At 45.0% G+C, this 13,344-nt stretch overlaps 1 protein-coding gene across 1 annotated transcript in view; it reads left to right on the top strand.

Annotated features, from left to right (window-relative positions):
* Dnah9 (dynein axonemal heavy chain 9) overlaps positions 1 to 13,344 on the top strand; it is a 328,862-nt gene that overhangs the window by 139,455 nt on the left and 176,063 nt on the right. Inside the window, 3 exon segments of the mRNA XM_050162584.1 lie at positions 2,316 to 2,490; positions 7,755 to 7,928; positions 8,375 to 8,582. Of these exon segments, the coding sequence (XP_050018541.1) occupies positions 2,316 to 2,490; positions 7,755 to 7,928; positions 8,375 to 8,582 (557 nt within the window).

Here is a 13,344-nt window from a genome sequence, read left to right on the forward strand (position 1 = left end):
TGGTTTGCTATTAAAGCCATAGGCATTTAAAGATTGCTGCCCATGTCTTCTGAGCTGTTAAAGTCTCCCAGTTTATTCCCTGAAGATTTAGTAGAATGTAGCTGCGAGCTGCCTGTCATCTTGGATTTCATGTTTAAGGATTTTAGTATCATTCACTTAACAAAACACAATTATAAATCCTCTTTTTTGTCCCTTCAAAACCATTTTGTAGGGGCTGTCCAGGCCTTGAGTTAGATCTAGGTATGGGATATGCAGGGTGCACCTGTGTGGAATCACAGAGCTGTGGAAGATGCTGTGGGAGAGTACAGTATTGAGTTACAAAGCAAGATGAGCATCTCGAACAAGCGACCATTTACAAAAGATCTGAGTGGATATCTACATAGTTTCTCTATCCTCACTTTTAGTCACACACACACACACACACACACACACACACACTCAGTGTGCTGAGAATCTGTAGAAGCAAACCTTATTTTGGGGGGAACTTCTGACCCAGAAGCTTTGGCCCACAGTGAAGACAGCCAGGGCTCTTCACTTCTTTCCCATCCTCAGAGCTTTCTGCTCATTCCTCAGAAATGAAAGAAGACAGTGTAAAGAGAAAGGGAAAGAAGGATGTCACTTGGCCAGACCTATGTAGCCATGGCTACTCTAACTATAGAAGATCTCAGAATCTAACTCCTTCCTCTGGGAGATGTGGGATCACCTTGTGCCCCCTCCTCGTCACTAGCATCTCCCATCTACATTTCTTTAAAAATACGTGCCCTGTGCCTTCATCCGCTGATGTGCCCCTACTCTATCCACTGATGTTCCCTGCTCCATCCACTGATGTGCCCCGTGCCTTCATCCACTGGCCACACAAAACCCTCCAAGGCAATCCATAGCCTGCAAACAGCCCCGCATGCACACCAGATTCCAGAAAACCCTTTCCTTTCCCTCCCTTCCTTTGACAAACTGGAACTCAGAACGCCACAGCTACAAACCTCCCTACTCTCAGCTCTCAGACCCACAAGCCCCTGAGGTTTCCCAGACACCAGGCTTCCCAGCCCAGAGCAATCCAACTGCAACCAGTTCCCTGCCTTTCCCCAAGACAAATCCTAGGTATCTTGCTAAAGACAGGATGTTTGCCGAACACCAAACCTCTCACTGCAGGCCCTCTATGATCCTCAATACCACTAAGACCTTGAGAGGTCTGAGTTGCAAGCTGGTCCCACCTGGGTTACTTGGACCCTCGTATTGAAGTGGGAGCAGCTGGAATCACTTATTATGGTGGCACCTCATCTGATATGGAGCTGAGATGATTCTGTTTCATCATTCTGTCACGAGTGGGTATTGAACAGATGATGGATGGCTCATTAGGACGTGGCTTCCGCGTTACTCAAGGAAGTAATGTCTACCGTCAGACCACACACGTGTGCTGTTGTAAGGACTACAGACAGATTAGTGGCAGCTCAAACAAAAAACATAGAAGCAAGTGGATACTGGGCAACTAATAGGCCCAGGAGAGATAAATGACTTATAAGGTGGCCATTGAGAGTGTTGTTTATCTGATAGCTCTGAATGACAGAGAAACTGCCTGCCACAGAAGACAGCATCTCTTGGTAGGATGTGATGAGAAGTAGGAGTATGGTTATATGATGTACGCTGTCCATACAGGTAGAGGGATAAAACTGAAAAGTGTGTGTGTGTGTGTGTGTGTGTGTGTGTGTGTGTGTGTGTGTGTGTATACGTGAGTGTGCAGTCTGTGGGTGTATGAATGGGGAAGTATGTGACTGTATGAGCATGTGTACACACGTGTATGTGTGTATACATACACATGTGGAACTGGAGATGGACCAAGGACCCTGTGTACTCCACTAGCGTTCTACCACTAAGTCACATCCCCAGCATTTAGCTTCTCCTTGGGCTTTGAAGAGATTGAAAGATGGGTAGAAACATGAGCCCCAGTTCATTTTGCCCAGCCTCCTACATTCCCTAAATACTGTGAAGAAAATGTGGATGCAAACAGCGGAAAGGAAAGGGTTATCAGAGGACAGGATCACACAGGGAACCTTCTCTCAAAAGGCTCTGTGCTCCCATTCTTTAAAGGAAACCAACCCAAGAGTAGCTGTGGATACTGAAAGTCTACATAGCACCATGGTCCTCTGGGCTCCCAAAGAACATGACAAACCATGAGTCCCCTAAAACCAGGGGGCTTCCATGGCTATGCAGTTGTACCACAGTGTGGAATACTCATGGAGTCTTAGAATCTTTCTTTCTCTCCTCTCTCTCTCTCTCTCTCTCTCTCTCTCTCTCTCTCTCTCTCTCTCTCTCTGCAGATTTAAGAAGGTGATCCCAGTCCCCGAGCAGAGCATGGTCCAGTTGCTCTGCTACCTCCTCGAGTGCCTCCTGACAGAGGAGGACATCCCTGCAGACTGCCCCAAGGAAATGTACGAACTCTATTTTGTGTTTGCTGCCGTCTGGGCTTTTGGCAGTGCCATGGTCCAAGATCAGGTAAGGTGACATGCTGAGATCAACACCATGCTGAAGCGTACAGCAGTAAAAACTGCTACACACACACACACACACACACCATAGACTCAGAAGGTAGGCTGTTAAACATTGCATCATGGTAGTTTTCCCCCCACAAACTGCTCCACTTGAGGCATGAGCCCTTGGCTGGGGCCTCACTGCATTTGGAGCTGTTGCTTTCTGAGTTGGGGAGCCCATCTCTGCTCTCATGGAGTGCTGTGCAGAGCTGGTGCCTAGACCACAGCTGGGGTAGGTACATGATACTCTGCCAGGTGAGTTGTGTTTGAGAGGGTGGCAGATGCTGTCCTGTAGAAACCTAAGCAAGAGGAGCGTTTTCAGTCTTCCAGGGATCTTCAGAAGCCTGGGCTCCTTACTCTGTAGCAAGGCAGAGTTCACCGGGGTGTCCCTCATAGCCCTGAAACACAGTAAAGGTCAGGTCAAATGTTGATTGTGAGTGGCAAACCAAGTAGGGAGACCAGATGTTGGTCCCTGTAGCCTCGTGATGTTTAGGCATAGAGATATTCACTAAAGAATATCTCGGCACTGGGTTCCCTAACCCTTGCTACGTTCGGAGCCCTTTCTTTACTTCACTGCTCTGTAACCGAGTCTCCCTATCATACAACGTGAGAAAGACGTCAGGAACGTGGACTATGTGAGCAGATGTTTAAGTCGACATTAAAGTGTTTTTAACTATAGGTACAATTCTGTAGAGATTTGTTCATCTTAGACTTATCTGCCTGGTCTGAATGAAACATTTGACTAAGACTTACTGCTTTCTGCTCCCCATAGTCTCTGGCTATTATTATTCCACCCTCTGCTTCTATGCATTTGACTATTTTACATTCATTATGTATGTATATAATTAGTATAAACCCTTATAATTAGTCCCTCCATGTCTGGCTTATTTCACTTAATACCTCCCTGTGAACATTGTGCTTTCCTAAAGAGATTGTATGTTTGGTATGCTTATCCCAAAACACAGCACTAATAACGGAAAGTACAGGAGTGCAAGGAAATTGGGATGCGTTGGGCAGGTTTATGCCTTGATTATGGTGATGGCCTCACAAGTGTGTGCTTAGCACCAAGCTCTCTACATTGTAAACATTGAATAGATGCAGCTTTATGTATCAATACAAAGCTGCAAAAATAAACCACCAAGAAAAGAAAAAGAAGAAGAAGGGAAGCGAGAAAGGAAAAGAGAAAACATTGACAGGATTTGAACTGTAACTGTCAACATCACCTGAGAGACTGTGAGTGAGAAGTTCAACCTGTGTCTTCCTTACTCTCACCGTGTGTCCAGAGGATGCTGACAGCTCCTGGGTTTGTTGATGAGGACACTGTTCTCATCGCCCAGTGTGGATACATGGAAGGTGCTGAGAATAATGCTGGCATGCACATGTGTCTGTTAGCAATATTCTCCTAACCCAAACATTCAGCTACACAGAAGTATCTGGTGCTGTCTCACAGTAGGAGGCCAAACCGTGATTGCTAGAGAGTTATGATTTACTCCTTCTGGTCTGGGTTGATTGTGGGGCTCGCTCTCTCTTTCTCTCTCCCCTCTCTCTTGGTGTGTGTATGTGAACATGCACATGTGTGCACATCTGTCTGTGGAAGTCTGTGCACATATGGAAGTCAGAAGTCAGTGATACGCGTCTTCTTCAATTGCTCTACAACTTTTTTTTGAGACAGTATCTTACTGTGACCTGTGGCTTCTGACTAACCTGGACTGACTGGCCAGTATTCCCTAGAGACCCCTAGCCCTGGGGTTCCAGTCATGTACTGCTGTCCTCAACTTTTACATAGGTGTGGGAATCTGAACTTGGGTCTTCAAGCTTGTGTGGCAAGTACTTGACCAACTAAACCATCTTCTAAGCTACCTAAAGCTTTTCTTCCAAGAAAACTAAAGTTTCAGCCTTGCAGGACAAAGCCATATTTGAAGAATCTGAAAAGGTTTGCTCCTTCAAAGAGTGCACTCGCCCTTGTTTTAGTAACATCCGTTATTGCATGTTGCTCAGACAATACAGAGCAGCTCTCATAGGCTCCCCGTTTCCTGATCCCAATCTGGATGTAGATACCTCAGGGTAGGGTAGGAAAAGAAAGATGTGCAGGCTCAGGTGGTTGACATCTCAAATGTTCTGTGCCTGTTCTGTAGTGTGCAGGAGCTGCTCTTCAGACAGCTATCTGGACTGCCCTGCCCTGCTTAACAGTTCCCATCAGAGGCTGAGTGTGCATAATGGGTAACACTTGATTGGAAAGCACAAAAATCCCCAAATGCAGAGGCTTATGCTTTCCCTCTGACTGCAGGCTCTGGCATTCCAGCTGCTGAGATGTCATCTACCAACTCCTGGGCTCCTCACCCACATTAGCAGTGGGGTTTCAGGATGGGGACACCCGGTCAATTTTCCAATCTGCATAGAGACATTTAAATCCACTCCATTCTTTCTAAAAGCCCAGAAGAAAGCACCTTTCCTAGGTGTCTTACACTCTGGGAACTATAGGTAGCCATGCGGGCAATGGGGAGAAACACAGGAGAAAGCTTTTAGCAGCAGGGAATGCCTGGAATCCCACACAGCCTACATTAAAGCCAACCACCAAAGGGAGTACTGTAAATTAGAGAGTAGGAATTTGGCCAGATATTTGCATCAGCACCACCAATGGTGCCTCACTTAAAAACCTGTCAATAAGGCCACACACTAAACAAAAATGGAGCCTGTGCCAGTATGGAAGGACCAATTAAAAAGAAAAGAAAAAAAAGTCCAGGGTGAATAGTTTTCAACAATCACAGAAAGTGCTTTCCTGCAGAGATGTGGTACAGAGAGCACAAGATGGGAGTTGGGGCTTACATATAAAAAATAGGGATCATTCTAACCAGTCAGGATAATTCAGAGCACTGCGAAAATTGAATGTGGTGAAATCAGATCCTGAACTCTATAATAGGGTGCCAGTAACATTTTAATGTCATCTAGGATAAAGGGCATGACTATAACAGAATATGAAGCCATGAGAGACAGATTTCATTAAAATACATTTCTGCAAAAAGCCCCACCGAGATGGATACAAAGGGGACCAACCAAAGGCTCAGTCAGCAAGGGTCACCTGGTCTTAAGTCAGAATGGAAGCTGAGATCAAGTGCCAAATTATGGGATGGCAGGGGGACGAATTGGTGTGACCCAGCCTGTGACGAACTAACCAGGTAGATGAAGGAGTACTGAAGGCGAGATGAGAAGATGGACAGACATGTTCTTTCTGAGAGTAGCCTCAGCTTGAGGACTCCCAGGGGACTAAAAGTGTCTCCAAGCACTTCATCTATGTGTTAAAATGGGGATTTTCTCTGGGATTAAATTTAAAGAGAAAAAAACAACATCCCCTTATTCTGACTTGAAATCCGAATCAGAACTACACATAAACCTGTCCCTAGTTTTGGCCTCTTTCCATTCTCTTTTCTCGTTCTTGTTTTGGTTCTTCCATTTTGGTCTGCTGTTGGTGTTATTTTTGTTTTGAGACAGGTCCCATTACAGCCCATGCTGGTCCCCCTGCCACAGCTCCTAGATCACTGGGATTATAGGTGTGTGCCACTGGGTCAACCTCCATCAGCATTTTGAAACAAAAGAATTTTATCCTGTTTACTTAGAAGAGAGTAAAATGAGAGTGTCCCATTTCCCTCAGGATTCAGATCCATTCTCCACATCAGCCCTGTCAGCCATCTAGTCTGGGAATGCTGTCTCTGCCCTGCCCTCCCTGGGTGTCCCTACAACTGCCAGTCTGTATTCTGTACAATATTTCCTACATCTGGGTGTTTGCACTGTGGTTCCACTGTACCGAAGAGTTACTGTGTTTCTGCTGTGTGGAAGGGTTACTGTGTTTCCACTGTGCAGAAGAGTTACTATGTTTCTGCTGTGCAGAAGAGTTACTGTGTTTCTGCTATGCCAAAAGGTTACTTTGTTTCCGCTGTGCAGAAGGGTTACTGTGTTTCCACTGTACCAAAGGGTTACTGTGTTTCTGCTATGCTGAAGGGTTACTGTGTTTCAACTCAACCACAGTAAAGTATACTGGGCATTCAGCTCTACCCCTAGGGGGTTGGTGCTTTATATGAAGGCATGAAAATTATACATGCAAACTATTATTTCTCTCAGAAAGGCCAATAAGCTTTGTCTCCTCTGCTGTTTCAGGATGGTATATCAGGTCTTGAAGAACGCTTAGAAGTCTCTTCTACAACCTTCATCTTTAGATGATGAAAGTGAGACTCAGGAGGATGTGACTAGCCTCTGTGACTCTTCTTGCTCAACCGCACTGCGTCCCTTGCTTTCAGCCTTCATTTACGTCATGAAATTGCTCAGTCTCTGATGCCTAGGAGGGTGGGAGCTGGTTTCTCTCTCTCTTTCGGAGGTCTTGGTCCACACTTGCCCTTCTGGCAGTCAAAAAACCTTCCTCCCTTCTGTGGCCTCAGATCCTTCCTCCCTCGGTCCTCTTTGCTTTGGAGTGACTGTGATGTATTCCAGGGCCATGCTGTAGTCACATTATCAAGCCAGGCTGCTGTATGTAGTTGTCGTACTCCATGCTACATGCTAGGACACTTATAAAGAATAGGAATTTGCTTAGCTCTTGGCTCTAGAGACTAGATGTCTGGGAGTCCACCTCTGTGCCTGCTTCCTCGATGTAAGGGGCATTCCATGGGTGACAGAGAAAATGTACAAGCTTCAATCTCTCTTCTTGAAATCCATCATGGAGGCCCTACCATGTGACCTCATCTCATCCTAAGTCTCCTTTCCATGAAGGCCCCACCTGCAGGTACCTTTAATATGACTTTGGGCATTAAAGTCCCAGCATATGAATGTTAGAAAGTGGGACTGGAGAGGTGGCTCAGAGGTTAAGAGTACTGGTTGTTCTTCAAGATGACCTGAGTTTCAATTCCCAGCAATCATGTTGTGGTTCACAACCATCTCTAGTAAGATTTGATGCTCTCTTCTGCATAAAGACATACATATGAAGATAGAGAACTCATGCATCAATGCTAGGACACATTTAAACCCTAGAAAGTACCAGGGGGCAACCTCTGTCCCCTACATTCTGGTCCTTGATGGGGCCAATGCTTCTGGAGCTCTGTCATTCCTGGGAGCTGCTCCATCCTAGAGATATATAGTTGAACTCCTTTTGCCCCTATTTCAACCTCTGTCAGTACCAAGGTCTCCTGCCTGGGTCCCCTGGGCTCTGGAGAATCTGTGGCCTGACCCGCCTTGTCTTTGCAGCTTGTAGACTACCGCGCAGAGTTCAGCAAGTGGTGGCTGACTGAGTTCAAAACAGTGAAGTTTCCTTCCCAAGGAACTGTCTTTGACTACTACATAGACCCAGAGACCAAGAAATTTGAGCCCTGGGCTAAGCTCATACCTCAGTTTGAATTTGACCCTGAGATGCCTTTGCAGGTAAGTGGGACTGAAGACCCAAGGGCATGGTACCCGTGAGGGTACTCAGAAGCGACCCCTATTGGTATAGAGTATTTGACCTTGTGTAACCCAGTTGGTCCTCAGGTGCATTCTTTTTTCAAATCCTAGAGGTAATTAACCTACAAGGTCTCCTACAGGAAAGGAAGCAAATAGAGAACCCAGTCAGCATCCTTAGGGACAGAGGAGAGGAGGTGGCAAGGCCAGAAGGTCCTGCAGTCCCTTTGGAGGGGTCTCACGGAGACAGGTGACAGGGGTGGGTCTCTGCTGTGAACTTCAGGGTGCAGGGACAATGCGTTTACCAGATGGACAAACAGTAGAAGTTAGGGAGGATGCTCAGACCTCTTCTCACTAGAGAAGCTTCCCCATGACAGACTCCCCTCTGCTGGAATGTCCCAGAACAGGCCGCCTATCACATTCTGTTCCAGGCTTGTTTGGTACACACAAATGAGACCATCCGCGTGTGCTACTTTATGGAGCGGCTTATGGAGCGGCGTCGGCCCGTTATGCTGGTCGGCTCTGCAGGCTCAGGCAAGTCCGTGCTGGTGGGAGCGAAACTGGCCAGCCTCGACCCTGAGAAATACCTGGTGAAAAACGTGCCCTTCAACTACTATACGACATCAGCCATGTTGCAGGGTAAGCGGCCCCAGGGGCCTGGGGTGTGAGTGGCTAAAGCGCTAACAGGACTTCTGTGCTTTCTCAGCTGGGCCTTTGTCACCCACAGCACTACTTTCTCCCTTACCCCACGCACCTCTGCCCATGTCCCCAGCTCTTAACACTGCCTCCTTCTGTCTTTCTTCCTGCGCCCTATGGCCTGTTAAATTCCATCAGAGTCATGCTGTAGCTTCACAGACTGGAGCCCAGCGCCCCTTGGAGGTCTGCGTGGGCTTGGTAGGCACAGGTGCTGGAAGCATCTATGGATATCACTTCATCCACCCCTCAAATCCAGTGGGTGGGGTCAGAGGCTCAGGTTAGAAGGATGGCTGCCTAAGGTCACCCAGCGCAAAGCCTCATGGTGCATCCTGTCTTCTGAATTCTCTTGGGGTCAGTAGTGAGCTATCTGAGGGTGTTCATTCAGCGACCGTGAGGGGAGGTAGCAGGGCAGACTGCCCCCGTGCTACTCACTTCTCATTGGTCCTCTCTTACAAGAGGGTCTCAGTCTATGAAGAAGCACTCAGCACATTAATGAAAACCATTTCTAAGGTTTGAATGGCAGCACATGCTTGTAATCTCCATACCTGGAGGCAGAAATAGGGAGGGCAGCCCAAGTCTATATCGCCAGTGTGGACTACATACTGAGTTCCAGAGTAGCCTGAGCTACAGAGGGAGTCCCTGTGTCCAAAAACAAAGCAAAACAAACAAGCTCTCTTTTGAAGATCTATCCAAGACAATGCTTCAGCAAAATGAAGGTAGAAGCAGGTTTGGGGAGCAGCCTCATCCCTGCCCTGCCAATTGTAACTGGTAAAACTGTGGAGAGCTTTTACATACACACACACACACACACACACACACACACACACACACACAAATATGCACATGTGCACACACACACACTCAAAAATGCTCACTTGCACTCACACATGCATATATGCACACATATACATGTGCACCAATACACACACACAAACACACACACACACACACATACACACACACACTCGAAAAGCTCCAATTCAGATATTTAGATAGAGGATGTTTGTATATTTGGCAATGAGTGACCTAAATGAGTCTGACCTAAGTCATCATCACTTTGCTTGCTGTAACTTTAACTTTTTGTGTGTGATAAACCTATGCCTATGATGTGAAAACTCCCACCATAGCCTACAGCAAGATACCCATACAATGTCAGAGAGCATGGAGTCACTGAGAAAGAGATGCCCCCACCATGCCCACTGCCCCATACTCTCTCGGATCTGAACAGAGGAAAGAACCTCCAGGGCATAGCTAATGGCACAATGCAGCAAATCCTTTAGGATAGGATGAGTTTTGTGTTTTTATCGCATTGCTATTATAGTTACTTATAAGTTCATTCTTTTGAAGTAATGTCTCATTGAACACTCAGACAAGTGCTGGGAGGAAGGGTTCTGCCAACAATTGGAAAGGAGGAAAGCTAACACCTAGTGTCAATCAGTGAACTCAAGAGACATCCACCCCGGGCTTGCTCAACAAAGAGGCAAACTAGTAGAGTTGTTGTGCAAAGCCCTTAGTCTGATGACCCACTGTTTAACCCGCCGCTGGGATGTCAGGCACTGTGGATCAGGAAGACTGGAAGCATGTGGCTTAGCTATACAAGGCAGGCAGCATGCTGGCAGAAACAATGAGTGTTTACAATGGATGTGCAATGGCAAGAGATGGGATGCAACCTAATTACTCAATGTGGTGGGATAATTTGCAGAATTACAGACAGAAAAGCTTCACAAGGGTGCGGTTGAAATTATTTCCATAGCATTATCAAGTGACAAAAAAAAGGAGATACAAGTCAGTGAATGTACCACTCTCTACATGATGATTTAAAAGAATATATAGATATATGTTCAGCAGTTAAGATCCTGTACTACTCTTGCAGAGGACCCAAGTTCAATCTCCAATACCCATATTAAGTGGTTTACAACCACATGTACTCCAGCTCCAGGAGATCTAACACCCTTGTCTAGATACCATAGGTACCTACACTGATATGTACATACACACACAGGATGCTTTTAATTTATGAATGCCTATTACACAATGGCTACCCACCATGGCACATACATATTCTCTCCAGACGGACATATAAGAAACTGGCAATAGTGGCCCTTGTCATGAGGACACTAACACTGAGAGTATGGTTGATAATTAAATGATTCTTAAATGAAATATTTTGGAGTGCAGAGAAATCCATACTGTGACATAGCAGATGCCCAGGTACCACCATCCAGATTCAGCAGATGTTAGCACACCTGCCCCACCCATCCTCCTCCTCCCCACTCCTTATTAATGTGAGTACCAAACCCAGAATACATCATTATACAAACTCTAGATACCTACCTGTAGTCACAAAACGTACGGTGCTCTTATAAATGTTAAATATATATCGTACTGTTCTCTCTGGCAACTTCCTTTTTATCAGTGTTTTGATACATGCAGATCTATTTCATTTATTTTCACTCCTACATAGAATTCTATTATGGGGATAAATCAAGGCTCTTTTATTCATCATCCTACTGAAAGACAGCAGAACTTCCTTTTAAAATTTGTGTTAGTTCTTGGAGAATCACGTACAGTGTGTTCTTGCCATATTCACATCCTACCCAACTCGATCTGTCCCCTTCCCTACCTACCCAACTTTGTGGTTTATTTTTCATTTTTATTTTTCTTAACCCGTGGCTGACTTGTGCTGCCCGTATATTGGATGTGTAACCTTCCATTGAAACATGGTCAATTTATCAGGAACCACAGTCTTCAGAAAACTGATTCTGTCTCTCCCAGCAATTAGCAATGGCCACTAACTCCTTAGCTGGTGGGCAGGGGTGACTTTGTGCCTACCTCTTCTTATCCATCTTGTGAATTGGTTGGGCCTGAGATCACACAAGATTTGTGTATGTCATCATAGCTTCTGTGAATTCATATGTGTTCTGTTGTGTTGGAAGACAATGTATCTTTGAAATCATAAGAGCCTGGGCTCTTATACTGTTTCCACACCCTTCTCCACAATGATTCCTGAGCCTAGGGAAAAGAGGGTATGATGCAGATGTCCTGTTAGGGCTAAACATTCCTCATTCTCTTACTCTGTGCACCTGACCAGCTGTTGGTCTCAGTGTTAATTGCTATCTATTGCAATTACAAACTTTTCTGATAAGGACTGAGAGATATATTAACCTGTGAGTATAACAGTCAGTACCGGTGAGTTCAATGCTATTTCCCTTTAGAAGAATAATAGTAGTAAATTATCCCCAAGGCCTATGACCTATCTGGCCATAGGTTCTTAGCCTGAAAAAAAAAATGGTGCCAGTTTATGTTTCATCTTGTGAAACAGAATTAATTCTAATCAAATAGGGATTGGCTGCTTCCAAGATAGTCATCACCAGTAGTACAAAAGTGGGCATGTGTACCAGGCCTATTAGTATTACCGTAGCTCCCAGGGCTCACAGCTGGGTAAGATGGATGATTTCCTTTCTTCTTCAGTAGTATAAATGGCACCTTCTAGAACTTTGAAAATTAGAACAAGTGGAGATAAAGCTTCCATATCAATACCCACTTGATTGGTATGGTATTGATATGTTCTCTGACTCAAGTGTATGGTATTATCAGCAATAGGATCTTACCATCAAACCTCAAAGGATAGTTAAGATCATTAGCAGGAGCCTGCAATGTCTGGGGGGGGAGGGGTCTGTGGACTTCACTGGCCAACAGCTCCAAAAGAAGTAGCCCATTCTTGGCACTGGGCTTTTTGTTTATTGGCCTGTGGTGTCAACTATGGGCACAGTGGCACAATTAGGATAGGTTCTAATTTTCACTCTTTGCATCTATTACATATAAGTATATATCTATATACTAGGAAGCTTCTACTGTAATAGGTTTCCATATTATTTCTGCAAAGGTCTTTAGTGTTATTTATCACTCCCCATATTCCTTTACCTACCCTGCTCGCCCATCTCCCACCCCAGTTTAAAACCCGCTGTTATATTAGTACCCTGTTACTCTATACTAATGACCCCGCACCTCTTACTGATTTCCTGGCCTCTGTGATTATTTCTAATGAAATACACATATCTCAAGGTTCAAAGTTTTTATCCACAAATGAGAAAAAAAAAAACATGCAATGTTTGTTTTTCTGGAATGGGTGAACTCACTCAGAATGATCACTTCTAGCTCCATTCTTTTGTGTAAAAGTAGGAGTGGCAGGGCTGCGTCCCCGGCACCCGGCCGCCCGCATGGCTAGCTTATGCCCCGAAATAATTACATGGAAACTGTATTTTTTTAAACACTGCCTGGCCCGTTATCTGTAGCCTCTTATTGGCTAGCTCTTACATATTAATCTAACCCATTTCTAATAATCTGTGTAGCCCACGAGCTGGCTTACCAGGGAGGATCTTAACCTGCGTCTGTCTGGAGTGGGAGAATCATGGCGACTCCCTGACTCATCTTCTTTTTTCCAGCATTCTCTCTGCTTTCTCTGCCTACCTAAGGGTTGGCCTATCAAATGGGCCTAGACAGATTTTTTTATTAGTAAGAAATCAATGTCCTTTCTCCATCATTTCCCCTTTTTCTGTTTAAACAAAAAAAAAGAAGGCTTTAACTTAACATAGCAAAATTACATATAACAAAATAGTTATCAAGCAAGAATTATAGTTATAATATTTATATCTATTTTATCTTTTATCATAACTAAGGAAAACTGTAACTATAACTTTAAATT

The sequence above is a fragment of the Alexandromys fortis genome, unplaced genomic scaffold (genome assembly GCF_014885135.2).
Source record: "Alexandromys fortis isolate MF-2015 unplaced genomic scaffold, M_Fortis_MF-2015_v1.1 scaffold_84, whole genome shotgun sequence".
NCBI classification, from domain to species: Eukaryota; Metazoa; Chordata; class Mammalia; order Rodentia; family Cricetidae; genus Alexandromys; species Alexandromys fortis.